This window comes from Salmo salar, chromosome ssa16 (assembly GCF_905237065.1).
Source record: "Salmo salar chromosome ssa16, Ssal_v3.1, whole genome shotgun sequence".
In the NCBI taxonomy this organism is placed as follows: domain Eukaryota; kingdom Metazoa; phylum Chordata; class Actinopteri; order Salmoniformes; family Salmonidae; genus Salmo; species Salmo salar.
The window spans coordinates 74,986,458-75,013,994 of NC_059457.1; the positions used below are offsets into that span (position 1 = coordinate 74,986,458).

A 27,537-nucleotide genomic window follows, 5' to 3' on the forward strand; every position below is an offset into this window, starting at 1 on the left:
TTTTACAAGGGTATGTTTGGCAGCATGAGTGAAGGATGCTTTGTTGCGAAATAGGAAGCCAATTCTAGACTTAACTTTGGATTGGAGATGTTTGATATGAGTCTGGAAGGAGAGTTTACAGTCTAACCAGACACCTAGGTATTTGTAGTTGTCCACATATTCTAAGTGTAACAGTGTAGGTTCCGTCCCTCTCTTCGCCCCAACCTGGGCTCGAACCAGGGACCCTTGCACACATCAACAACTGACACCCACGAAGCATCGTTACCCATCGCGCCACAAAAGCCGTGGCCCTTGCAACGCAAGGGGAAACCCTACTTCAAGTCTCAGAGCGAGTGACGTCACCGATTGAAACGCTATTAGCGCGCACCACCGCTAACTAACTAGCCATTTCACATCGGTTACATAAGTCAGAACTGTCCAGAGTAGTGATGATGGACGGGCGGGCAGGTGCAGGCAGCGATCGGTTGAAGAGCATGCATTTAGTTTGACTTGTATTTAAGAGCAGTTGGAGGCCATGGAAGGAGAGTTGTATGGCATTGAAGCTCGTCTGGAGGGTTGTTAACACAGTGTCCAAAGAAGGGCCAGAAGTATACAGAATGGTGTCGTCTGCGTAGAGGTGGATCAGAGAGTTAAAGGAACATCAATTAGGTTACTCATAATAACCATAGTGCCTTTTCTGCTGCAGTTGATATGATTTCCAAGTCCTCTGTTGCTTATTCTGACAGGGAGAACTGGAGCACTACCAAAACAGTTTGCGATGTTACTGGAAAAAAAGAGACATTCCTGTCATTGCAAAGTTTCTTCATGTACTCATTCAGGGAAAAGAGTAAACTGAAACGTTCTGAAACCCTCCAGTAGCAAGGGAGGGGGCCAGAGATAATTAATCTCTTCCCTGTGCTAGCAAGGGTGTTTAAAAATGTTTGTAGTCCTCACTCAGTTCCTCAGATCGCTTAAAACAAAGGTCGTTAAAACCTACGTGAGTGACGATGGTGTCAATATTGGAGTAGTTGGCCAGAACCGTGGGCAGGAGGGAGTTGATGTTATGGACACAGGCTCCTGGGTGACAGTGGACCTTGGTCGGTCCACAGATCTTTTCTGATAGATGAAGAGTGGCCAGGTGCCCTTCTTTGTGAGGCATTGGAAAACTTCCCTGGTCTTTGTGGTTGAATCTGTGTTTAAAAGTCAATGCTTGACTGAGGGACCTAACAGATAATTGTATGTTTTATTTAACTAGGCAAGTCAGTTAAGAACAAATTCTTACAATGATGACCTACACCGGCCAAAGCCGGACGACGCGGGCCAATTATGCACCGCCCTATGGGACTCCCAATCATGGCCGGTTGTGATACAGCCTGGATTCGAACCAGTGTGTCTGTAGTGATGCCTCTAGCACTGAGATGCAGTGTCTAAAAATCATGTTAAACAATATTATTACAGTCCATCCAAGTTATTATGTGACTTGTTAAGCACATTTTTACTCCTGAAATTTAGGCTTGCCATAACAAAGTTGTTGAATACTTATTGACTCAAGACATTTAAGCTTTTAAATTTTATTAATTTGTAAACATTTCTAAAAACATAATTCCACGTGGACATTATTGGGTATTGTGTGTATGCCAGTGACACAAAATCTCAATTTAATACATTTTAAATTCAGGCTGTAACACAACATAATTTGGGAAAAACTAAGGGGTGTGAATACTTTCTGAAGGCATCTTTTTGACAAACTAAATGTGAAGTGAACTATCATTTTAATTGTAAACGTTACCTAATGGGCTTGTTCAACATTGGCGCTGACAGTGCAGGCGACTACCGACTGACTGATCTACAAGGAACTTTACATCGTAAATAACTGCTCATTATTATTTGTAGATCAGTCAGCAAGTCACAATTTACCCATGATACATGACGGTTTTGATCCTCTCGAACACGGCCTCCGTCAGCTGCGCTACCAGGGACTGGCTGGGAAAACTGTGCTAGACTACAGTACAGGGGGGGGTTGATGGTGACGCAGGAAAAACACCCAAGTGCAGACAAAAAAATAAGCAAGGAAGAGAGATCATATTAGCAGATCAGGATGCATGCATGAAAATATTATGTAACACACGTTGACACTTAGCGAAACTCAGAATCTAAAGATTCATAGACAGGACAAGTCAACTCAAGGAAGTTGCATCAAATTTTCGGGTAAGTAACATTGGGTAACTAGCAACAATGGTGCTAACTGGCTAGTATAGCTAGATAACGACATTTCTGAGTAATCTTTAACAATGAAACGTTATAGCTGTCTAGCTACAAGGTGTAACGTTACACATATGCTTTTCATTGGATAAAGAGGAGAGAGTAATAGCAAGCAAGGTGCCTGACATCGACAGAATGAATGCTGAAATACCGGTTTGTTTCTGTATGTAACGTTGGCTAGTTAAGTTAGCTATTATTTTTGTCTGGCAAAATGGCTGACGATTCCCATACCAACCTGTTAATTGTTTGGATTTTTAAATATAACGGTTTCCACATAGCTAGTTCAAGGTCAGTCTCAACAGACAACAAGATGTTGGTTAACTTATTGGACTAGTGGTGTTGACAGATATGGGCTGGTGTTTGATCAACAACCTACCAATGCAGACAGACTGTTGATTGTTGTGGCCCCGGCGACAGTGGAGGCAGCGCCATTAGCTAACGTTAACTAGCTAGCTAGCCGTTAGCCTACCGATGTTGAATAAGGAGAAGGCCCGTACAATGCTTGTCAGTAGCTAGCTAGCTAGCTAACGTTACGGGCCTTGTCTAACGTTATGCATTAGTTATCGTCCAGACTGCTGTTGTAATAAATAGGTTATTTTTCACATCAATTAACCGTGTTGCAGGCAGTGTTTGCAGGCTGGTTATTTTCGCATTGGTTGAAATGTTTGGCTAATGCTACGCAATCTAGTAAGTGTAACGTTAGTTAGCTACGTTAGACAGTTGTTGGCTGATGCTGGCTAGTTAGCGTTCTCTCATATCTAGAATACATCACACAATGTGACAGTGACACTTATTTTGAGATTGAGTTGTTTGCTGTAACTAAATCAAGTTTTCCTTATACTCCATTCCCCAAATAACTTGATTTAATTAGTTAGCTGCACAATGCTACTCAATGACGTGTCCTCACAGAAAGAGGTTCTGGTGTGGATAGCGGATTGTGACAAGAATGATTAGCAAGCCTAGGACCAAGTACATTTTTATTCACACACATCATGCAAGCAACCTTGTCATTTGTCGTTACATAGTGTTTTCCTTTGTGCCAAGCTGTTTGTAAACCAACGGCTGTCACAAGAAATGTCTAAATGTCTTGACATGCCTGTCTGCATCATACTGTCTCTCAAAACGGAAACTGAAGGTGTAGCCAAGGGTAGTCTTGAAAACCCGACCCTAGTCGCCTCTGCCTAGTGTCGGTTTTTGAGACTAGCAAAGGTGGGGGCTGGCATTGGATCTATTGAAAAAGATTCGATTTTAGTTATTTGCAAGCAAGGCATTGTCAATATAAGTCATTGTTGCCGATTTTTAGGCCTGGTAATATGCTTACTTTGTGCATTTCCGGATACAAATGACTTCATTCCACCTGAAAGGTCTGCGTTTCCTCAGTCTTGACCTAGCTATGCTCACTTCAAGTTTTACTCAAGTCAGCAAAGCTAAGCCTTGACCATGATGACCTGAATACTTGTTGCATACTAGCTGTGTGTGTGTATACACACTGCCATGGCTGCTGTGCCAGCTGGAATGACTATATTTTCAGCATGCTGAAAACCAGTGTTGGCCGAACGGCTATGAAACTGAAGACCGCCAATAATAAACCTGTAAACTGAGCCCAGAGGATCATAACTCAGCTGGAGACTGTCTTAATGTGTCCCAAGACTTCCAGTGTCTGACAACTAGACACACAGACCTTTCCTACCCAGAAACCCTAGCCCCTAATCTTAACGTTACCTCATAGGCACTTGAGTGGATTGAAGGGGCCTCAGGCCCTAAACCTGTTGTTAGGCTATCTCTTCCATCCTGACTCATCCTGATTTAAGATGTTTTGCTTTGTCACTCTGCTGTCGTGTAAGGTCAGTATTCTACACAGACTCACTTATGTTATAGTGCAGTGTTCCCCAACTCCAGTCCTGAAGTACCCCCCAACATCACCCTTTTTTCTTATAGCCCTGGACAAAAACCCCTGATTCAACTCACTGAGGGCTTGATGATTAGTTGACAAGTTGAATCAGGTGTGCTTGTCTGGGGCTCCAACAAAAATGTGTGCTGTTGGTGATACTGGAGGACTGGAGTTGGGAAACACTTACAGTACTGGGACATGTTGTTGGACTACCGCAACTTTATGTCAGTGGCACTGACAGCCAAGCATAGATGGCCTGATTTCAATCCGATATGCTATTATTAATCATTTTGGGCAATTATTAAGAATACGTTGTTTGTCAGTAAGCGCACAATGGCTTGTTCTCCTTGTCCAATTGTTGTTATTTAGTTATTGTATTAGGCTTGGCTAATATAGCCAGGTGATATCTTGAAACCTCAATATCCCATGCATGTCTTGCTGTAGTGAGACGTGAGTAACCTAGGAGCTGCAGTTTGTTGGGGTAGGGTAGGGTCATGCTCTGTGTGACCAATCAACAGTTTGTCAGTAGCTGTATACTGTCTTGCACAGTCTAGATATCTCTGAACCAGTTCGACAGAGACTATTAATAGGCCAGTGTGGTGTATGGTTGATAGTCCTATGCTGTCTGCAGCACAGCTAAACTGGAAATAGGAGAGGTGACGGCAGTGGGGGGGGGGTTTCTGTCTGCCGGTATTGGGGCTAGAGTGTGTGTGTGTGTCTGTGTGTAATAATTCCACCCTGTTGTCAAGCATGCGTATTAGCATTTTAATCTCTCGACCCAGATAGTGGCAGAGCGAGAGTCATTTGAATTGGTCTAGCTTAGTTGAAGACTCCTGTCTTGCAAACATCATGTGGCCTTTGGATGCACCTGTGTTGTTTCTCAGCTATTTTTACACCTCAACAGTGGTCTGAAGTTGACCATGTGATGCTCACTAGATTGTACACAGATTAGCTGAAATGCACATGCCTCAGTCCCAAATGCATGGGAAAAATGGGGCCTCAACCATTCCAAGTCTCTGTCCCACAGGTTCTGCGATGGTCTCTGCAACCCTCCCTGAGCCTCAGCAGCCGGAGCGTTCCATCTCAGCCGGCCTCCGGTTCTCCTTCCCTACCCAGGTGCAGGCAGTGATTCCCCCCCAGGCCAGGGCCTCCTAAAGCGGACAAGACTGCCAAGATCTGCCCCGTGTCAATCATGACGGTCACCACCCGTGGCTCCCCCGTGGGGGGCAATGATAGCCAGGGCCAGGCACCCGCTGATTCTCAGAGCCAGCCCCCACCCACACAGGCCCAGGTGAGTGAGGGGGTGACATGTGTCTGTCTATGGATAGTTCCCCAATTATCAGTGAACAAGGTTACCCGCATATCAGCTGTATGTCTGCGTGAAGTTAACTGACTAATATGGAGCGATCTGCATATGCTTTAGTACTTACTTACTTAGGCCCATCGCCCCATGAGGAGCATAGGACAGTAGTAGGAGTTCATCTTTAGTATGAAACGGCATGAGTCATGTTGAGGCCCCAGCTGGCTGCTCTCCAATGAGAGAAGCTCTTTGTAATTTAAAAGTGTTTCTGATCTGTGGACAGGATCACTGATGTAAGTGTAATTACTGTTACATAATTGAATAAGCTTTATTTATAATCTGTTTTTTTTTAATGAATTTAGTCCCTCATGCTCTATGAATTGTGTTTGTTTGACTTTGGGCTTCCTGTGAAGTTCCAAGGCTAATTACCTACCTTCCCCACTGTGTGTGTTCCCGACTAGCGTTCATCTCTTTTAATCAGCGTCTGTAGTATGTTTGGTATTAATGTGTGTGCGCGTTGCAGATGGTGTCCCCCAACCCGTCGTCCACGGAGCCGTCTCCTGTGAGCCCACCGGCGGCGGAGGAGGAGCAGGGCCAAGGAGACTCTGCCCCTGCTCTGGAGGAGGAGGAGCCTGCCTTCCCTCACACTGACCTGGCCAAGCTGGACGACATGATCAACAGGCCCCGATGGGTAGTCCCAGTCCTGCCAAAGGGGGAATTAGAAGTTCTACTTGAAGCTGCTATAGACTTATGTAAAAAAGGTGTGTCCATCATCGTATACAATATACATCCATATAGGACAACATCTTTTTCATTTGTCATATATTGATCTCTCTTTGTTTTCTGCCTTTAATCGTTGCCTCTTTCTGCAGGGCTTGATGTGAAGTGTGAGGCGTGCCAGAGGTTTTTCAGGGACGGCCTGACCATCTCCTTCACTAAGATCCTCACAGACGAGGCTGTCAGCGGGTGGAAGTTTGAGATCCATGTAAGGGCCTCGGTGTGTGTGTGTGTGTGTGTGTGTGTGTGTGTGTGTGTGTGTGTGTGTGTGTGTGCACTTGCACTTCCTGTTTGAACTACAGCTGATTGTCCTTCCCTCCCCAGAGGTGTATCATCACCAACACACACCGGCTGGTGGAGCTGTGTGTGACCAAGCTCCCTCAGGACTGGTTCCCCTTACTGGAGCTACTGGCCACAGCCACCAACCCCCACTGCAAGTTCCACATCTACAACGGCACGCGGCCCTCTGAGACCATCCCCGCCGGGGCCACGCTGGCCGACGACGAGCTCTTCGCCCGCCCACCCGACCCTCGCTCACCCAAGGTAGGCCCCAACTCACCCTCGCTCACTCAGGATTCCTCACTTGATACAGTATATCCAAGTTTTCAAAATGAATAAAGCTGACGTCAGTGATTGGTCATTCATTGTTCTCTCTCTCTCTCTCTCAGGGCTGGTTGGTGGACCTGATTAATAAGTTTGGCACGCTGAACGGGTTTCAGACTCTACACGACCGCTTCATGAGCGGACAGGCACTCAACGTACAGATCATCGCTGCCCTCATTAAGTATGTTAACGCAGATGGACCAATGTAAGAGATTTGTAAGGGACGTGTGCGTGTCCTAACCCGTGTATGTTTTCCCTCCAGGCCGTTCGGCCAGTGCTATGAGTTCCTGACCTTGCACACAGTGAAGAAGTACTTCCTGCCAGTGATCGAGATGGTTCCTCAGTTCCTGGAGAACCTGACGGACGAGGAGCTGAAGAAGGAGGCCAAGAATGAGGCCAAGAACGATGCCCTGTCCATGATCATCAAGTCCCTGAAGAACCTGTCCTCCAGGGTGCCTGGTCAGGAGGAGACCGTCAAGAACTTGGAGATATTTAGGTTGAAAATGATCCTTAGGTGAGATTCCTTCAGTTGTTTTCTTTTTAGGTGGTTATTGTATAGAATTAAAACTGTCACATTGGGGTTTGAGTACCTCGTATGATGAGTGTTTTGGCCAGTTAGCTGCTATTTTATTGTTAAGGGAAAACTCCACCCAGAAACTGTGCTTTGCTATTTCTTTCATTAGTCCATTGTTGACATAGTCCCAAACTTGTTTGCTGACATGCAAAACATTTTTCAAGTTGTATAACTTTCAAAATACAGATACAGCTGGTATTTTTCTGACAGTCCCAAAATGTTTTGTATATGTCAACAATGGACTAATGAAACAAATACCAAAAGATAGCTTTTGGGTGGAATTTTCTTTTTCGATAAGATGGTTTGCTTTTAATTTGTTGATTGGTCCCCAGGTTATTGCAGATTTCCTCGTTCAACGGTAAAATGAACGCCCTGAACGAGGTCAACAAGGTCATCTCCAGCGTGTCCTACTACACGCATCGGCATGGCAACCCCGAGGAGGAGGAGTGGCTGACGGCAGAACGCATGGCGGTGAGTCACCACAGTTACTCCTTATGAATGATAATGGTCTGGATTTGTATAGAGCTTTTAAATTGCTCATCAGAGCTTAATAGTCAATTCCAGTTCAATTCCTGTCAGTGGAATTGGACATGAAATTTCTCCACAGCAATGCAAATCTATGCCTGACGTTTTTACTTTCTCTCCCTTTCTCTCTCAGGAGTGGATCCAGCAGAACCACATCCTGTCCATCGTGCTGAGGGACAGCCTCCACCAGCCTCAGTACGTAGAGAAACTAGAGAAGATACTCCGCTTCGTCATCAAGGAGAAAGCCCTCACCATGCAGGACCTGGACAACATCTGGGCAGCGCAGGTACTGAGTTAAACGTGTCATGGGAAAATGGGTCTCAGCAATATGGGGATGGCTCCATCTTGAATTTTAATGTACTTCCTATTCATTGAACCTATACAGGTTATTCTCAGTTGTGAAAAATATATATTTTGCAAGAGAGACCTTTTATAAAAAGGAATGAGTAGGGGAAGGGGTTGTTTTTAGAACCATGCCGAAGTGTCTTCTGTGTCTGTTTCTATATCAGGCTGGTAAGCACGAAGCTATAGTGAAGAACGTCCATGACCTTCTGGCCAAACTGGCCTGGGACTTCTCTCCAGAGCAGCTAGACCATCTCTTTGATTGCTTCAAGGAGAGTTGGACGCATGCGAGTAAGAAGCAGCGTGAGAAGCTGCTGGAGCTGATCCGTCGTCTGGCGGAGGACGATAAGGATGGAGTGATGGCCCACAAGGTGCTCAACCTGCTGTGGAACCTGGCTCACAGTGACGACGTCCCCGTGGACATCATGGACCAGGCCCTCAGTGCACACATCAAGATACTGGACTACAGCTGCTCTCAGGTAAAACTACAGTTACTGCTACTGGGTTGTATTCATTAGGCACCAAATTTAAGAAAACAGACAAACTGGGACGTTCTACCTGACCGTGTCAAATGAGAATCTCTTGTTTTCTGTTGCAAAATGTTTTGCTTCGATGGTCCCTAATGACTAGGACCCTGCTCTGTGCTTCTGTGTGTTCCAACAGGACAGAGACACCCAGAAGATCCAGTGGATAGACCGCTTCATCGAGGAGCTGCGCACCAACGACAAGTGGGTCATACCAGCCCTGAAGCAGATCAGAGAGATCTGCAGCCTGTTCGGGGAAGCTCCTCAGAACCTCAGGTAACGAAAGACTCTCCACCTCCCTGTCTCTCTCCCTTTCTCTCTCACCTCATCTCTTTTTCCCGTTGAGTCAAAGCTTGTGATGAAATATTACATTTCTCTCCTTCCCTTTCCTCTCCCTCTCTCTTTCCCATACAGTCAGACCCAGAGGAGTCCTCATGTGTTCTATCGTCATGACCTGATCAACCAGCTGCAGCACAACCATGCCCTGGTCACTCTGGTGGCTGAGAACCTGTCTGCCTACATGGAGACCATGAGACCGTTCTCCAAAGCTGAACATGCAGACTTTGACCCTCAGACGGTCAGAGTGGGCAGTCGCTACAGTCATGTTCAGGAGGTCCAGGAGAGGCTCAACTTCCTGAGGTAAGGCAGGCGGCTGCCTCCAGGCATCTCAGGATGAAAACAATGAACCTTGACTGCTTTTCTGAGCGGCAAGGCATTTCTCAGTCTGTGGGAATGAAAGTGGCCATTCTGAGTCCTCTGTTAGTGTCTAACTGCTTTGAACCATCTTGTTCTCCAGGTTCCTGTTGAAGGACGGACAGTTGTGGCTATGTGCACCTCAGGCTAAGCAGATCTGGAGGTGTCTGGCTGAGAGCGCCGTCTTCCTGTGTGACCGGGAGGCGTGCTTCAAATGGTACGTACACGTTTGTTTAGACCAGTCTTTGATGTATATTAAATATGATTTCCCCTTTTAATTATTCCAGGTTAGTTCAAATCTTATTGGTAGCACTTTACTTAAAGCCTGCTGGCATCATACTTTATAAATTGTTATAAGCAAGTCTGAGCCTTTATTTCTTTATACTGTCTTTTCCAACTCTAGGTACTCTAAGTTAATGGGAGATGAGCCAGACCTGGACCCGGACATCAACAAGGACTTCTTTGAGAACAATGTTCTGCAGCTGGACCCGTCACTGCTCACGGAGAACGGCATGAAGTGCTTCGAGAGGTTCTTCAAGGCCGTCAACTGCCGCGAGGGCAAACTGGTGGCCAAACGCAGGGCCTACATGATGGATGACCTGGAACTCATAGGACTGGACTACCTCTGGAGGGTGAGTGTTAAAAAGCTTATCGATGTTATAAAGCTTTCTGAACATACCGTAAAACCTGGAGTTCAAAGGACTGGACTACCATTCGAGTTAAAACTCCTCTTATTGCTGTTATATGCTTTTATAGACAACAATCTGGTTCCTGGATTAACCCTGGAGGGGGAGAGTGCACAAAACAGCTTTGCATTGTTCTACCAGGTGGTGATCCAGGGTACTGATGACATCGCCAGCCGAGCCATCGACCTGCTGAAGGAGATCTACACCAACCTGGGACCCAAGCTGCAGGTCAACCAGGTGGAGATCCACGAGGACTTCATCCAGTTGTGTTTTGACCGTCTGAAGGCGTCGTACGACACGCTGTGTGTCCTGGACGGGGACAAGGACAGCATCAACTGTGCCCGGCAGGAGGCTATCCGCATGGTTCGCGTGCTCACTGTGCTCAAGGAGTACATCAACGAGTGTGACAGCGACTACCACGAGGAGAGGTCCATACTGCCCATGTCCAGGTAGGAGAGAGGCGCACGCTCACACACGGACTCACACCAACACACACTTGTGAAAGCGAGGGCCAACTTAGTTTGTCAGAGTTTCAGCGCCAACATTTTGACTGACCAATCCCTCTCTTCCTTTCTCCCCTTTCTCTCTCTCAGGGCGTTCCGGGGGAAGCACATCACGTTGATCGTGCGTTTCCCTAACCAGGGTCGTCAGGTGGATGACCTGGACATCTGGTCTCACACCAATGACACCATCGGCTCGGTGCGCCGCGGCATCCTCACACGCATCAAGGCCAACGCCACACACACCAAGATAGAGCTCTTCATTGGCGGGGAGGTTGTCGACCCGGCGGATGACAGAAAGCTGATTGGACAGCTCAACCTCAAGGATAAAGCAGTGAGCTAGTCATTTCGTAATCAATGGCCCATGCACTGGTTTTGAATTAGGCCTTAGTTCCGATGTGTTTAAATACAATTTTACTCCCTTCTGGAATCACTAATCTACTAGGATTAGATGATGAAAGCACAGTGTATCTGTTAGCGTTCGGTTCAAATCGGTATATTGTGTGTGTGTAGTTGATCACAGCCAAGCTGACCCAGGTGAGTGCCACCGTGCCCTCCAGTCCTGACAGCTCCTCGGACTCCTCCACCGGCTCGCCCAGTAACCACGGCAACCACTTCAGCGAAGGGCCCAACCCAGAGGTGGAGGGCTGCCTGCCTGGAGTGGTAAGACACACACACACACACACACACCTTTCCTCACGTGAGAAATGTAAAATGTGTCGTCTTCTCCTGAGTAACGTCTTCCTCTCTGTAGATCATGTCTCTCCACCTGCGCTACATCTCGTTCCTGTGGCAGGTCGCAGACCTGGGCTGTACCCTCAACATGCCTCTGCTGAGAGACGGAGCCAGGCTCCTCATGAAGCTTATGCCTCCAGGTACACTGTCTTTCTCTCTCACGCTCTCATTCTTTCTCAATATAGCTTGCTGTCTTTCTGTGGCTCCGAAACAGCATCTCTCATCCTCTCTCTCTCTTTCTTTTTCTCTTTCTCTTTCTTTTTTTACTTACTTACTGTGGTTTGAAATGATTCGTCCTGACTGATGTTCTGGTTGAGCTGTGTGTAGACAACAGTACCGTGGAGAACCTGCGTGCTATCTGTCTGGATCATGCCAAGCTGGGAGAGAACAGCCTGAGCCCCACACTGGACTCCCGCTTCTTTGGCCCCTCGCCCTCACAAGTCCTCTACCTCACTGAGGTTGGTAACACACGCCGCTGTGTGTGTGGTGGTTTACGTGATCGATTCATTACCCCTTACGCTCTTCACATCCTCCTGCCACGTTTTATTGATTGGATTGATTCCCCAGGTGGTGTATGCGTTGCTGATGCCGGCCAGCGGCACCCTTGGCGAGGACGCCAGCGACTTCCAGTACAACTTCCTGAAGAGCGGCGGCCTCCCGCTCGTTCTGAGCATGCTCACCAGGAACAACTTCCTGCCGTCGGCCGACATGGAGACGCGACGGGGGGCGTACCTCAATGCCCTGAAGATCGCCAAGCTGCTGCTGACCGCCGTGGGGTTCGGACACGTCAAAGCTGTGGCCGAGGCCTGCCAGCCCGTAGTGGAGGGGACCAGCCCCGCATCACCAGTAAATAACCCTTTTGTATTGCCGTTATATTACCTCTGTAAATACGGGGAAACCTTGTATTACTACAGCTTCGAGGAGTGCAGAACAATCTGGGTAGCAGGACCCTTGTTACCAGACCCCGAATGGACAGACCATGATCACCCCAAACATACCTTCACTGAGTATTTGAATGAGCTTGAATATGACTGGTGTTCTTAATCCACAGTCTTCTGTTTTTGTTCCTCTCCAGATCAACCAGGCGACCCACGACCAGGCCCTGGTCCTCCAGAGTGCTCTACAGAATATCCCCAACCCCGCCTCTGAGTGCATGCTCCGCAACGTGGCCATACGACTGGCCCAACAGATCTCTGACGAGGTGAGACGAGTGCTTACACATGCGTTCAACCGGGTAACAACGGCTAGTCAAAAAGAGTACGACCGTAAACGTCTGCTCAATGTTTTGGCAGTCTCTGCCCCCGAACTCCCAGAACTTCTTCCAAGCATCCAAGTACATCCCAGATCTCTGTGTGATCCGGGCGGTGCAGAAGATCGTGTGGGCTTCAGGCTGTGGCACGGTACAGCTGGTCTTCAGCTCTAATGAAGAGATCAGTCAGATCTATGAGAAGGTAAAACCCTTTCTAAACTGAGATGGTGTGTGCTTGGTTGTTAAGGTGTGAAATGCAGACTTCTAGGGGTTTGTATGGAGAGTTTCTGTGTCTTCTATAAACTCACAGCGGTGTGTGTGTTCATCACCTCTACAGACGAACGCGGGTAAGGAGCCGGACGGGGAGGATGAGATGGTGTGCTGTGAGGCGCTGGAGATCATGACCCTGTGTTTTGCCCTGCTGCCCACCGCTCTGGACACGCTCAGTAAGGAGAAGGCCTGGCAGACTTACATCATAGACCTGCTACTGCACTGCCACAGCAAGTATGTCTTCATCTGGCTGTTAATCTATGTCTGTGTTGGGGATCCGTTCATTCAGGGCATTTCTTGGACACAGACTAATCCTGGACTGAAAAGCATTTTCAATGGATTCTCCATTGAGTTTAGTATAGGACTAGGCTTAACCTGTGTCGGGGAAACCGCCCCTTGGTGTTCGAACTTAATCTCACAAAAACAAGCCAATATAAAATTGTCATCAAACGACGTCAAAAGCACCTTTTGACAGTGAAATGAACCTGTTGTCATCTGTCTGTCCCCAGGTCAGTTCGTCAGATGGCTCAGGAGCAGTTCTTCCTCATGGCCACTAGGTGCTGTATGGGACACAGACCCCTCCTCTTCTTCATCACCCTCCTCTTCACCGTCTTAGGGGTGAGTATCCTTCCATCTCCCATCTCTTCGCTCTCCCCTACTGACACAATAGTCATTCTTCAGCTCTGGGTAGAAGTTGCCCTTAAGGACAGACCTAGGATCAGCTTACCATCTCTCAATCCCAGCCTTCATCATTAGAGGAGGAAATGTAACACACTGAAACGCTTCACCCCACTCCATTGGGACCCCTTGTTGTTGTAACACGTATCCTTCCTCTCTCCTCCAGAGCACGGCAAAGGAGAGGGCGAAGCACGCAGGGGACTACTTTACGCTGCTGAGGCACCTGCTGAACTACGCCTACAACAGCAACATCAACCTGCCCAACGCTGAGGCGCTGCTCAACAACGAGATCGACTGGCTCAAGAAGATCAGGGTATTGGACAAGAGAAGTCTTTTCATTGTTATAAAATGAAATGCAGTTTAACATGGTGTTGTTGTAGAGAAGACCTAATATGGGCTTTCATATCTCTCATAAATATTACCGCTAAATGGCAGTTTGGTGTTTTTACCATTAGGATGAGGTGAAGCGGACAGGAGAGACGGGGGTGGAGGAGACCATTCTAGAAGGTCACCTGGGGGTCACCAAGGAGCTGCTGGCCTTCCAGACACCAGAGAAGAAGTACTACATTGGCTGTGAGAAGGGCGGGGCCAACCTCATAAAGGTGGGTCATTATGTTGTTTATGAAATCCAGTATGGTTGCCAAATAGTCCACTCAATATAGTCACAGGACAAAGCACCATAGGATGATGCTTTGAATGGGAATGTCCATTCTGCTAATTCACCCCACTCTTTCTCCAGGAGTTGATAGATGACTTCATCTTCCCGGCGTCTAACGTGTACCTGCAGTACATGAAGAGTGGGGAGTTCCCTACGGAGCAGGCCATCCCTGTCTGTAGCAGCCCCGCCTCCATCAACGCCGGCTTCGAGTTGCTGGTGGCTCTGCCGGTCGGCTGTGTCCGGAACCTCAAGCAGATCGTTGATACACTCACTGACATGTACTACCTAGGTACACCAACTATACACTCACTGATATGTACTACCTAGGTACACCAACTATACACTCACTGACATGTACTACCTAGGTACACCAACTATACACTCACTGACATGTACTACCTAGGTACACCAACTATACACTCACTGACATGTACTACCTAGGTACACCAACTATACACTCACAGATAAGTACTACATAGTCACTTAATCTGAAATTCCTAATTATTATTTTTCTCACATATTCCTCTATCTATACTGGTAAATTGTACCTCTCCCCAATGAATTATAAATGTTTTTCTGATATTCATTGTTGTGTTGGTCATATATGTGGAATGGATAAACGTTGAACACCTCCCTCTCCTTCTCTCCCTGTCTCTCAGGTTGTGAGGCTCTGACAGAGTGGGAATACCTCCCCCCAGTGGGGCCACGGCCCACCAAAGGCTTTGTGGGGCTGAAGAACGCGGGGGCCACCTGCTACATGAACTCGGTCATCCAGCAGCTCTACATGATCCCGCCCATCCGTAACGGCGTCCTGGCCGTGGAGGGCACTGGCACCGACGTGGACGATGAACTGTCCGGGGACGAGAAGCAGGAGAACGAGGTGACTGGACTGACTGGGAATCAATCAAAACTGTATTCACTCTTCAGATTGAATAATTGCAAAATGACTAGCTTAACCTCTATGGGCTAGGTGGGACGCTAGCGTGCCACCCGTGGTGCACTCCATCAACAGCAGGTGCATTTCAAGAGCGGCAAATTTGAATCCAAATAAATGTCAAAATTCTAATTTTTCAAAAATACAACTATTTTACACCATTTGAAAGATAAACATCTCCTTAATCTAACCACGTTTTACGATTTCAAAAAGGTTTTACGGCGAAAGCATAAATTTAGAGTATGTTAGGACAGTACATTTACAAGAGTTGTGTGTAATGTTTTGTCAAGTCAAAGACAGGGTCACCAAAACCATAAAACCAGCTAAAATGATGCACTAACCTTTTACAATCTCCATCAGATGACACTCCTAGGACATTATGTTAGACAATGCATGCATTTTTAGTTCTATCAAGTTCATATTTATATCCAAAAACAGCGTTTTACTATGGCATTGATGTTGAGGAAATCGTTTCCCTCCAATAACCGGCAGTCAAGTCAGCGTCACAAATTAAATAATTAAAATTAGAAAACATTGGTAAAATATTATATTGTCATTTAAAGAATTATAGATTTACATCTCTTGAACGCAATCAACTTGCCAGATTTAAAAATAACCTTACTGGGAAATCACACTTTGCAATAATCTGAGCACTGCGCCCAGAAAAATACGGCGTTGCGATACAGACTAGACGTCATGTTGGGGAGATCTAAAATCGAAAATACTATGTAAATAATCCATTACCTTTGATTCTCTTCATCAGATGTCACTTCCAGGTATCACAGGTCCATAACGAATGTAGTTTTGTTCAAAAAAGCTCATCATTTATGTCCAAAAATCTCCGTCTTGTTCGCACATGATCTAAGCCAGCCGGACTTCTCGTCATGAACGAGGGGAAAAAATATATTTCCGTTCGTTCAAACATGTCAAACGTTGTATAGCATAAATCATTAGGGCCTTTTTTAACCAGAACATGAATAATATTCAAGGTGGACGAATGCATACTCTTTTATAACGTATTGGAACGAGGGTACCCAACATGAACTCGCGCGCGCCAGGTGTCTAATGGGACATCATCGTTCCATGGCTCTTGTTCGGTCAGATCTCCCTCCAGAAGACTCAAAACACTTTGTAAAGGCTGGTGACATCTAGTGGAAGCAATAGGAAGTGCCAAAATATTCCTAAACCCCTGTGTTTTTCAATGGGATAGGTTTAAAGTCAATACAACACATCAGGTATCCACTTCCTGTCAGAAAATGTCTCAGGGTTTTGCCTGCCAAATGAGTTCTGTTATACTCACAGACACCATTCAAACAGTTTTAGAAACTTTAGAGTGTTTTCTGTCCATATATAATAAGTATATGCATATTCTAGTTACTGGGTAGGATTAGTAACCAGATTAAATCGGGTACATTTTTTTTATCCAGACGTGCAAATGCTGCCCCCTAGCCCTAACAGGTTAAAGCTACAATCTGAGATGCTTTTTATGGCAGCCCCACCACTTGGTATAGAGCTAAGGGACTAGGGAAATGAAATCCCTCTGAAGTTCATATTACCGCGTGTTTACGGATGTTGTGTAGAAGAACCAAGATGTACATTTTGAACTTAAATAATCCGTCCGGGGGATTGTTACTTTCCCTCCTCAGACGAATGCAGACGGAACGGCGCGGGACGAGGTGTTCGCCTACCAACACCAGTTTGACGACAAGCCCTCGCTGAGTAAGTCGGAGGACAGGAAGGAGTACAACATCGGGGTGCTACGCCACCTACAGGTCATCTTTGGTCACCTGGCCTCCTCCCGACTGCAGTACTACGTACCCCGAGGCTTCTGGAAACAGTTCAGGTGAGCTAGCGTTAGCAGGCTGAGGTAAAACAATGAAATGTCAAGGAATGTAGTGGAATACAGACTACAAGCTGTTTATTTTGAAACCAATTTTAACACAAACGGTCTTGGAAGACTAAGAGCTATCTCTATCCTGTAGGTTATGGGGTGAGCCGGTGAATCTGCGAGAGCAGCACGATGCCCTGGAGTTCTTCAACTCTTTAGTGGACAGTCTGGACGAGGCTCTGAAGGCCATGGGCCACCCCTCCATGCTCAGCAAGGTGCTGGGAGGCTCCTTTGCCGACCAGAAAATCTGCCGTGACTGCCCACACAGGTGAGTGATTTTCATCCATTTACTAACACTGGTGGAACCAAATGAACGACCACTCATCCTCCAGATTTTTTTTCATGCGAATATTCTAAAACCTGCACAAAGAAAATATGTGCATTTTCCCACCAGTGGTGTATTTCTACCAAATTGACTTGTTTTGGATAAAATCAGTGCGTGATGAGGTAGTGCACACAAAATGTACTTTTTCGCATAACTTGTCATGTATCGAATAAAAATTTGAAGTGCTATGTGTTTCCGTTGGATTTTCCACTCGACCAATAGTTTTGTCACAAAAACTGTTGTGTTAAATAGACAAAAAATAGAAGAAAAAAAAAGTGCCTACTCTGGCCTTGACATGTGTGCTCTAGCTAACAGCTCTGAGTCAGTGTAGGCTAGTCTACATGATGACATTATTCTGGATAAGAGAGATTTAAATAAAAATTGTATTGATCATCTTGTCACCGGAATAAGACCCTTGATATTTATTGAAAAGGAGCGTCAAGCTCATCGCCTTTAATCTGTAGCCTAATAAACTGCATGGTTTCCTGAACCGTAGTGGGAGGACCCACACCGTGTCGTCGCATGACTCCAAGTTTACTTCCATATGATGATTATTATATAAATGTTTGCGCATAAAGGCGTTTCCACCGCCATTTCTCGCATAATACATTTTTAACAAAGATTCCACCATGTTGAACGAACAAATTATCTGTGTCGCCATTTATAAAATTGTACTGAAACTAGGTTTTAAAAAAAAAATTAAAAAAAATAAAAATGTTTTAAGTGTTTGTATATATACACAAAATGACTACTCTCAGAAATGTGGATGGAAACGTGGTTAGTGACACAAAATGGCACCACATAGTTCTATTACCCTATCACAGGCATGAAATATAAGAGAAACTGTTCCACCATCTTGTTCCCAGGTATGAGTGTGAGGAGTCATTCACCACGTTGAACGTGGACATCAGGAACCACCAGAACCTGCTGGACTCTATGGAGCAGTATGTCAAAGGAGACCTGCTGGAGGGAGCCAACGCATACCACTGTGAGAAGTGTAACAAGAAGGTACCTCACTCTTCTCCTGTCCTTCATCATTCCGGTTGACTACTCAGTCCTTTGTTTTCATTCCATTGCAAAATAGCATTGTCGATATGGATAGATACTTTAGGATGACATTTCTTACTGTTTTGTTTTATCCACTACAGGTGGACACGGTGAAGCGTCTGCTGATAAAGAAGCTTCCTCCAGTGCTGGCCATCCAGCTGAAGAGGTTTGACTACGACTGGGAGAGGGAGTGTGCCATCAAGTTCAACGACTACTTTGAGTTCCCCAGGGAGCTGGACATGGAGCCCTACACTGTGGCCGGGGTGGCCAAGCTGGAGGGAGACGACGGAAACCCGGAGAGCCAGGTAGATGACTTCTATATCAAATTTGATTTGTGTTTTAGAGCTCTATAAATGTTTCACAAAGTTCTAAACAGAAACCATGGCCTGAACCCCGAAAGAGTAAACAGAAGCAGCATTGGCAAGGAAACTCATCATTAGTCGATTCATCATTAGTCCAAACATTGTCTCTAGTCAGTCTCTCCTCCTTTCCCTCTCAGATGATCATGCAGAACGAACCATCGGAACCCGACCCACCAGGCTGCAGTTCTAAGTACCGCCTGGTGGGGGTGCTGGTGCATTCGGGCCAGGCCAGCGGCGGCCACTACTACTCCTATATCAGCCAGCGAGACGGCGGCGCCGGCGGTAACGCCGACAGCGGGCAGAAGGAGCGCTGGTACAAGTTTGACGACGGCGACGTGACGGAGTGCAAGATGGACGACGACGAGGAGATGAAGAGCCAGTGCTTCGGGGGGGAGTACATGGGAGAGGTGTTTGACCACATGATGAAGAAGATGTCCTACAGGAGGCAGAAGAGATGGTGGAACGCCTACATCCTGTTCTATGAGAGGATGGACCCGGCAGGGGGAGGGGCCGCAGTGGAGGCAGACGGAGAGTTGGCCAGGTGCATCTCAGAGCTGACTGTGTCTCCCACTACACCACGACAGGTGGGGATCAGGACTGTGTGTATGTGATAGTGTGTATTTGTTTGTGATAAAGTGCAGAGGCGAGAACCTGTGGGTGTGAATGAGTCTATGTATAATGACGTAATGCTCATAACCGTACTAATGAATTCCCCCTCCTCTCCCAGGTGACGATGCCGGGGGCCATTGAATGCAGTGTGAGGAAGCAGAACGTCCAGTTCATGCACAGCCGCATGCAATACAGCTTGGAGTACTTCCAGTTCGTCAAGAAGCTGCTGACCTGCAACAGCGTCTACCTCAACCCTCCCCCGGGTCAGGACCACCTGCTGCCAGAGGCAGAGGAGATAGCCATGATCAGCATCCAGCTAGCAGCTAGGTTCCTCTTCAGCACCGGGTTCCACACCAAGAAAGTAGTCCGGGGGCCCGCTGGTGACTGGTGAGTGGGTTGTCTGTGAGAGGGAGAAAGTGCGTGCTTTCTTTATATTGCAAGACAGCCTTGTAACTCTCTTTCCCTCGTCTCTCTCCTTCTTTTCTCTCTTTCTGTCTACTCTCCTCCCTCCCCCACCTTCTCTCCCTCAGGTATGACGCCCTGTGCATCCTGCTACGCCACAGTAAGAACGTCCGCTGCTGGTTTGCCCACAATGTTCTGTTTGCGTACCCCACGCGCTTCTCTGAGTACCTGCTGGAGTGTCCCAGTGCTGAGGTCCGGGGGGGCCTTCGCCAAACTCATCGTCTTCATCGCCCACTTCTCCCTGGCGGACGGACCATGCCCCGCCCCCGCCAGCTCCCCTGAGGGGTCCACACAGGTACGGAGGGAGAAAAGGTGGGAGGGGGGGAGATAAAGGGGGAGTGAGAGATGGAGGGAAAGAGTAAAGAAGGTTTGTGTGTGATGTAATACTTGGTATTCACATCTGAAAAAATATAAATGAACTTACCACAATCAATTTCAATAGAAAGTTAGCAAAAATAGATAAGATTCTGCAACCATGGAGAGGTAAATACTTGTCTATTTATGGAAAAATCACATTGATTAACTCTTTGGTCCTATCACAGTTTACTTACTAATGGCACTGCCTACTCCAGACGACTCGTTTAAAAAAAATCATATGAGCAAATAATATTTCATTTTATTTGGAATGCTAAGCCAGACAAAATGTAAACCTTTCACTAAAAGCTATACTTTTAAGTTATACTTAAACCCAAAATGGTTCTCCAGTAGATTAAGGCACATCCTTTGTTAAAAAATTGACTTTTTGCCTTCATACAGAATACAAATTCAAATTTTTTATGAATTGAAAATGAAATTTTGTTTAAAGTATTGCCCTTTGTTAAACAAGGCATACAAAGCTGGTTACAGTTTCAGTTTTATCCTCCAGAAAAGATAGAACAAATGTTATGGTTAAACTCAAATATACAGATTATTTAAAAACATTCTTTATGGAATAAAAAAATAAATTGTGTTATATTTATTAATGATATTATGATTAGAAACAGAAGAGTTATGTCACATATGCAGCTATCGAAAATATATGGGGAATATCTGCTCAATCCAAATTTACAACCAACTGATTGCAGCACTACCACAAAAATGGAAGAGGCAAGTGGAAAAAGGAGAAGGTAGGGAACTTGTTTGCATGCATATGTTAAAGATACAAATTGACTGAAAGGAACTGGCATAAATAGAAAAATATACTAGTTTCATTTGAGGACAAAAATGTTGACAGCTGCGCCATACAGGATGTAAATAAATGGAAAGAGATTTTCGATGTACTGATTCCATGGTACAAAAAACGATGCTTGATTCAACACTTATTGTTTTTTCAATTTAAATTATATAAAAGTCTTGCCACCAACAGAATGCTATATATATGGGGCATACAACAATCTCAGCTCTGTAGATTTTGCTGCGAAGAGACAGAATCAATAGATAATTTATTCTGGAATTGCCCCAATGGAGCTTGTTTCTGGTCACAGGTTCAAGGAATGGTTAAAAAATCATAACGTGCACTTAAAATTAACCTTACAAATAGCAGTGTTGGGTGATTTGGAAAGCCGTAGTCACTAAATAATATAATACTCGTAGGAAAGGTTTTCATCTTTAGCTCACAATCTGTGGATACTATACATTTTTGAAAGGTTAAAAAATGATGTAAAACATCACAGCACAATTCAAAAATATATATGGCATATGGCAACCAAACGAGGGTGGTCTATGGTGATTTTGGGATGGGGATGGGCTGAGAGTGGCTGAGGGGCGGGATTAAAGAGTTTATGGTTGGTAATGTGTTATTGTTATGCGACTGCTTTATAGAAAAGTCCCATGGATGCTAAATGTATGTACATGTATGTAGCAGAAAAGCTGTAAAAAATATATATATATATATTTTTGTCTGATGGGGGGGTGCAAGGGTAAATTAAAAAATGACCTGTAACCTTTGACCTCCTGCATCAGGGCTGTGATAACCTGAGTCTGAGTGATCACCTGTTGAGGGCTGTGTTGAACCTGCTCAGGAGAGAGGTGTCGGAGCACGGCCGACACCTGCAGCAGTACTTCAACCTCTTCGTCATGTACGCCAACCTGGGTAAGACAACGTGCCTGTGCAGGAGAAACGCTGTTGGTTTGTTTCTTGCTGGAATAAAACATGGTTGCTCTTCCTCTCTCCCCAGGTCTGGCAGAGAAGACCCAGTTGTTGAAGCTGAGTGTCCCTGCTACCTTCATGCTGGTGGCTCTAGACGAGGGGCCTGGCCCTCCCATAAAGTACCAGTATGCAGAACTGACCAAGCTCTACGCTGTGGTCTCCCAGCTACTGCGCTGCTGTGATGTCTCAACACGCATGCAGTCCTCCATCAATGGTATGTTTCACTCTCTGTCACCGCCTTGTGGTTGCTGTCTCTTCTGCTGTCCTTTCTTTCTCTCTTGTTCTCTCTCTCTGTGTTTCATTCGTTCTCTAATGGTTCCAATCTCTCTCTCGGGTTCACTGTCTGTCATTCTCTCTCGCTCCTGTTTCTTTACTCTTATTTGCATTCTTAGAATAAAGCGACGTGTCCAAATTGATATAAATGTATCTCACTGTCCTCTAGGTAACCCGGCCCTGGCCAACCCATATGGAGATGCCAACCTGACCACCCCCATCATGCCCCTGCAACAGCTGGTGTCAGAGATCCTCTTCGTTAGGACCAGCTATGTGAAGAAGATCATCGAGGACTGCAGCAACTCTGAGGAGACGGTCAAGCTGCTGCGCTTCAGCTGCTGGGAAAACCCCCAGTTCTCCTCTACCGTGCTGTCTGAGCTGCTCTGGCAGGTAAGGGGTTAACACTGATGACTCTCACTCACGCACAGCGTTTTCGTTTCCCTCACCCGTCTACCTGTCTCGACCCCCTAGGTGGCGTACTCCTACACGTACGAGCTGAGGCCTTATCTGGACCTGCTGCTGCAGATACTGCTGATAGAGGACTCCTGGCAGACCCACAGGATCCACAACGTGCTGAAGGGTATACCTGACGACAGGGACGGCCTGTTTGACACCATTCAGCGCTCTAAGAACCACTACCAGAAACGGGCCTACCAGTGTATCAAGTGCATGGTGGCCCTGTTCAGCAACTGTACTGTGGCCTACCAGATACTACAGGTAAACATGACAGTAGTAGATTAGATACGATATGGTATTCACCTCTCTCTCCTCTCTGCCTACCAGATCAGTCATTTTAGAATGGTGTTTCAGATATGTACAGTATGTTTGTGTCTGGATATCTTGAATGGTGTGTATCAGGAATAGAACTGTGTTAACATTAGAACTGTCTCTCTCTCTGTTGTGCTCCCAGAGTAACGGGGACCTGAAGCGTAAGTGGACGTGGGCGGTGGAGTGGCTGGGGGACGAGCTGGAGAGGAGGCCCTACACAGGGAACCCCCAGTACACCTACAACAACTGGTCTCCTCCCGTCCAGAGCAATGAGACCTCCAACGGGTACTTCCTGGAGCGCTCGCATTCCGCACGCATGACCCTGGCCAAGGCCTGCGAACTTTGCCCCGAGGAGGTACGGAAGGTGTGTGCACGTGGGATGGGTGTTTGCATGTTTTGTCGTTGTGTGTGGTAATGTAACAGAGCTCTCCTTGACTGATTCCATTGTCTGTATTTCTTTCAGGAGCCAGATGATCAGGAGGCAACAGAAGATCACGACTCCTCCCCTCCCGAGGACACAGCGCTGTACCCCCATAACCCTGCTCCTGCCACACAGTTTCAGCAGGTAACACACACACTGTATGGCACTGCTCCAGAATTTACACAATGCTCATATTGAATGCTGACACCTCTTTCTCCCTGTTTCCATGTCTCTTTGCAGCAGAACAACCACCCCCACGCCCAGCCCTATACGGGTCCGGCTGCCCAACACATGAACACGCCCCAGCGGCCCCCACAGAGAGCACAGGAGAGCTGGGAGAGCACCACAGAGGAGGTGGGGCCCGTGGCACCCCCGCCCGCTGTCCAGACGACAAAAGAGTAACAACACGACACGAGGGCAACCAACCCCCTTAACCTGCAACTCACCTCACCAAATCTCTTTGCACCCTAATATCACTCAATACCTTCAAGACACCCAGTTTATTGATTGGTTGATCAAACAGTCGGTTTAAGACTAGACCAGGCCGGAGCGCTCTCTTCTCTCCAGGAGGAACAGCGTCCTCTTTGTCACCTCTGACCCTTGACTCCTGCCCTCTGGATCGGGCCAATTAAGCTCTTCAAGTTGTCTCTGTTTCTATCGTAGAATTGGAATTCTATGATTTCTAGAACTTTGAGTGGGAAGAGTCTCGACCTTCTCTTTCTCTCTGTCCCATGGAGACACATCACTGCTGACAGAGAAAAAACACCCGTCTGCAGGGTTGTGTGTACAGTGTCTTTGAGAAACTCTGAGGTGAAAGACGATGTGTGTGTACAGGAAGTGAAACAAAATGGTGACGGGAAGGGGTACATAGTATGTTAATGTTTTGGAATCGTTAAAACCTTCCTTCCCTCGACCTCCCTCCCAACCTACAGCAATGATGCAGCAAGGCTGTCCTGGATTGGCCCCTAATATGTGACTTCAAAACTGAAAAGGAAGACCAACGTCAAATCAAATGGGGAGAAGAATAAGCGCTTCTCTCGCTTTGTCTGCTTTGTAGTCAATGCATGGAGGTGAGGTTTGGCCTGTCACTGGCTGACCGGGTCTTGGTTGATGCAGTTATCTGTTCCACCACTATACTATAGTAGGTTTCAAACGTATCTCTCGCGGTGAGGACATGTTGAATAAAGAATGAAAACCATTATCACCCCGTGTGCACCAGTTGACAATGGCAGGGTGGGTGAAGGCTTGTTTAATCTCTGCTCACTTGAAGTGAAAAGAACTCTCTGCTTCTCGGTTTTCTTACTTTTTTCCCTTCCACTTTTCGTCCTACTTGAACACAGCTACAGTCTTACAAATGTCTGTCCGTTGAGAATAACAGAAGAAGCATTCTAAAGCAGGGTTATGATCTACAGTAACTGCTGGTAAACAAGCTAACTGGTTCGCCCAGCGTTTCTGATTTGTTCTTTTAGGATTCTATCTGCAACGAAGGTAGATGGCTGTGTTTCAGTTGGTAACATGAATGTGTGGTTTGTTGTAAATTATTTTTTGTTTTACTGGGAGAATTGTCTGAAATGAGCAAAATCCCAGTAAAAAAAAGAAGCCCTTGATATGAAGAACCGTAGGATATTTTATTTGAATTTCCTAGATGTTGTTGTTGCTGATTTGAAAGGAAGTAGAAAGTAATTGAAGAGGAACTTTTTGGTCCAATTCTTTTTTTTTTTTTTTATATACTTTGTTAATAACTGTTTTGAGTTCCATTTGCCCTGAACTGTTTTTGCTAACAATAGTTTTGGCCGTGGTGTGATTTTGAATTCTGGAGCTACCGTTCACACTTCGAAGTTGTTGTTTTTTCTGTACAGTAGTGTGCCCACTACCAAGAATACATGGAAAATGCAATCTTTACATTGTAGCGGTTTCATATTTCATCTATGGTACATTGTAAATACCTAATGCACGCAACAACAAAAAATCATCAGGACATACAACGTGACAGTGACGAAACAATATCTCCTTCAGTGGATTTGCCAACAATAAATGGCATTGCCCAAAGGGACTGGGTTGAAACTGCAATGGATTAGACACAAAATGTCTGCTAAAACTGTGGCCTATACAGACAAGCTGTGGAAGAGCAAAGTGAGGAGGGAACCGGTCCGTCCCGCCCCCCCCCCCCCCTCCCCCAAACAAAAAGCATACTGGGGAGAAAAAAGGGGTAACCCGGGAACCTCCTGAGAGGACAAGACTGTGGATGGTTCTAGATTAGAACCTAATGAGGGGGTGTGGTTAGAATGCTGTATGGACTAATGTCATCCTTCCAGGCCCTGCCCTAAAGCACTACAGGTCATCTCTCCTCTCACTTCTTCTATCATTTTATTAGACTGCAAGGTCTTACAGATTGTTTTTTTGTTGTTTATTTTGGCATTTTCTTTGTGTAAAGTGTTATTTCAGGATCAGATCTGCCATCTCTTATTTTGTTTGAATAATTCAAAAGTTTTTTTTTTTTGTGAAACATGCATGGATGGTTATTTACCCCCCCCCCCCCCCATCTGCCTTGGAGCACTCTACAAACACACCACACTGTAAAATTATACTTTAAGAAAAGGACAAATAAATGGTCTTTTGAATTATTATGCCCTGTATGCAAGGAGGAACCTACTTTATTTTTTTTCTTTCACCTGTCATTTGTTTTTAGATTGGCATGGATAAAAGGCAGGAGTCAAGGGAGAGGAAATTACTTTATATTATTGAGTAACCTTTCTTTTGCCCCCTTTAACCTGTCAATCTAACGAACCAAACAGACAAGCTTTACAACACAGTTTATAAACCCCACTTTGAGCAGACGCTCTGAAGGGATGAGCCGGTCTGCCACAGCAGGCTTCCAGCCACTGATCCACAGTCAGCCAACTTTACTCCATCCCTATCCTCCTTCAGTAGGTGAAAACTGACACGAGATCTGCTTTTGAAGCAACAATGTATGGCATCTTTTCTCTCAGCAGGCACTGTTTATTCTAGCTCATTCTCACCCGCAGGAGGAATGTCAAGGGAGAATCTCAATTGCGTACACCTCATTTCCTTTCTCCTCACCGTGTCCTCAAAAGTCATTGGATGAGAAAGCCAGATGTCCCTCCCCTTTGACCTTCTCCTCCAATGGGTTTTGAGGAGGCGAGGAGTTGCAATTGAGATTCTCCCAAGGACTGTTAGAAAGGCAAAGGGGATGTGGTGTTGACATAATGAGACATTATAGCTGTCATCCATTCCTCGATCTCTACCTAATATGACACAGTCAAAGTTCCTTGCCCAGTCAAAGTCATGACTATAGAATTATCAGCACCAGTGTTCAGGCCTATCTGACTAAAACCAATGCAGCCAGGACAACCTTGAGCCAGTGACCTTAATGTTTTCGATGCATCCACCATGCACACTACCTCCTGTGCCATAGAAGTCCAGAACTCCTGGCAGAGACTTCAGGACACCTACATTTTGGGACCCTGCATTCACATAACAAGGAGTGTCAGTACAGTAGCCTTCAGGCAGCTGCCTGTTATGTCACAATGTGACACACCTGGATTAACAGCAGGGGAATACTACAAAAAGAGTAGGTTGGTGATTGATTAAAAGGCTTACTTCAAAGAAAATGACTATTTTCTACATTTTAGAATAATAGTGAAGACTTCAAAACTATGAAATAACACATGGAATCATGTAGTAAAAGTGTTAAACAAATCAAAATATATTTGAGATTCTTCAAATAGCCACCCTTTGCCTTGATGACAGCTTTGCACACTCTTTCTCTCAACCAGCTTCACGAGGTAGTCACCTGGAATGCATTTCAATTAACTGGTGTGCCTTGTTTAAAATATATATTTAACCTTTATTTAACTAGGCAGGTCAGTTATGAACAAATTCTTAGTTACAATGACGGCCTACCCCGGCCAAACCCGGACGACGCTGGATCAATTGTGTGCCGCCCTATGGGACTCCCAATCACGGCCGGATGTGATACAGCCTGAAGATAAACTTTTGTTAAAAGTTAATTTGTGGAAGTTCTTTCCTTAATGCGTTTGAGCCAATCAGTTG

General features: G+C 45.9%; 1 protein-coding gene across 1 annotated transcript; it reads left to right on the forward strand.

Moving 5' to 3' along the window:
• Positions 1-1,905: 1,905 nt before the first annotated feature.
• LOC106597322 (probable ubiquitin carboxyl-terminal hydrolase FAF-X) lies at positions 1,906-26,090 on the forward strand. Its single transcript, XM_045697826.1, is given in 43 exon segments — positions 1,906-2,187; positions 5,160-5,423; positions 5,956-6,193; positions 6,305-6,417; positions 6,534-6,752; positions 6,878-6,993; positions 7,075-7,326; positions 7,719-7,857; positions 8,045-8,197; positions 8,421-8,732; positions 8,917-9,053; positions 9,192-9,416; positions 9,574-9,687; positions 9,874-10,102; positions 10,298-10,605; positions 10,750-10,990; positions 11,170-11,319; positions 11,411-11,531; positions 11,719-11,849; positions 11,959-12,237; positions 12,467-12,592; positions 12,684-12,842; positions 12,978-13,144; positions 13,420-13,528; positions 13,755-13,901; positions 14,044-14,190; positions 14,328-14,535; positions 14,906-15,126; positions 16,827-17,023; positions 17,163-17,336; positions 18,260-18,401; positions 18,542-18,745; positions 18,940-19,386; positions 19,530-19,798; positions 19,942-20,071; positions 20,073-20,168; positions 21,815-21,944; positions 22,030-22,215; positions 22,444-22,664; positions 22,746-22,991; positions 23,185-23,397; positions 23,506-23,607; positions 23,704-26,090. Coding segments are annotated over 42 exon segments (7,779 nt in total). The 5' UTR covers positions 1,906-2,187; positions 5,160-5,324; the 3' UTR covers positions 23,866-26,090.
• The last annotated feature ends 1,447 nt before the right edge of the window (positions 26,091-27,537 follow it).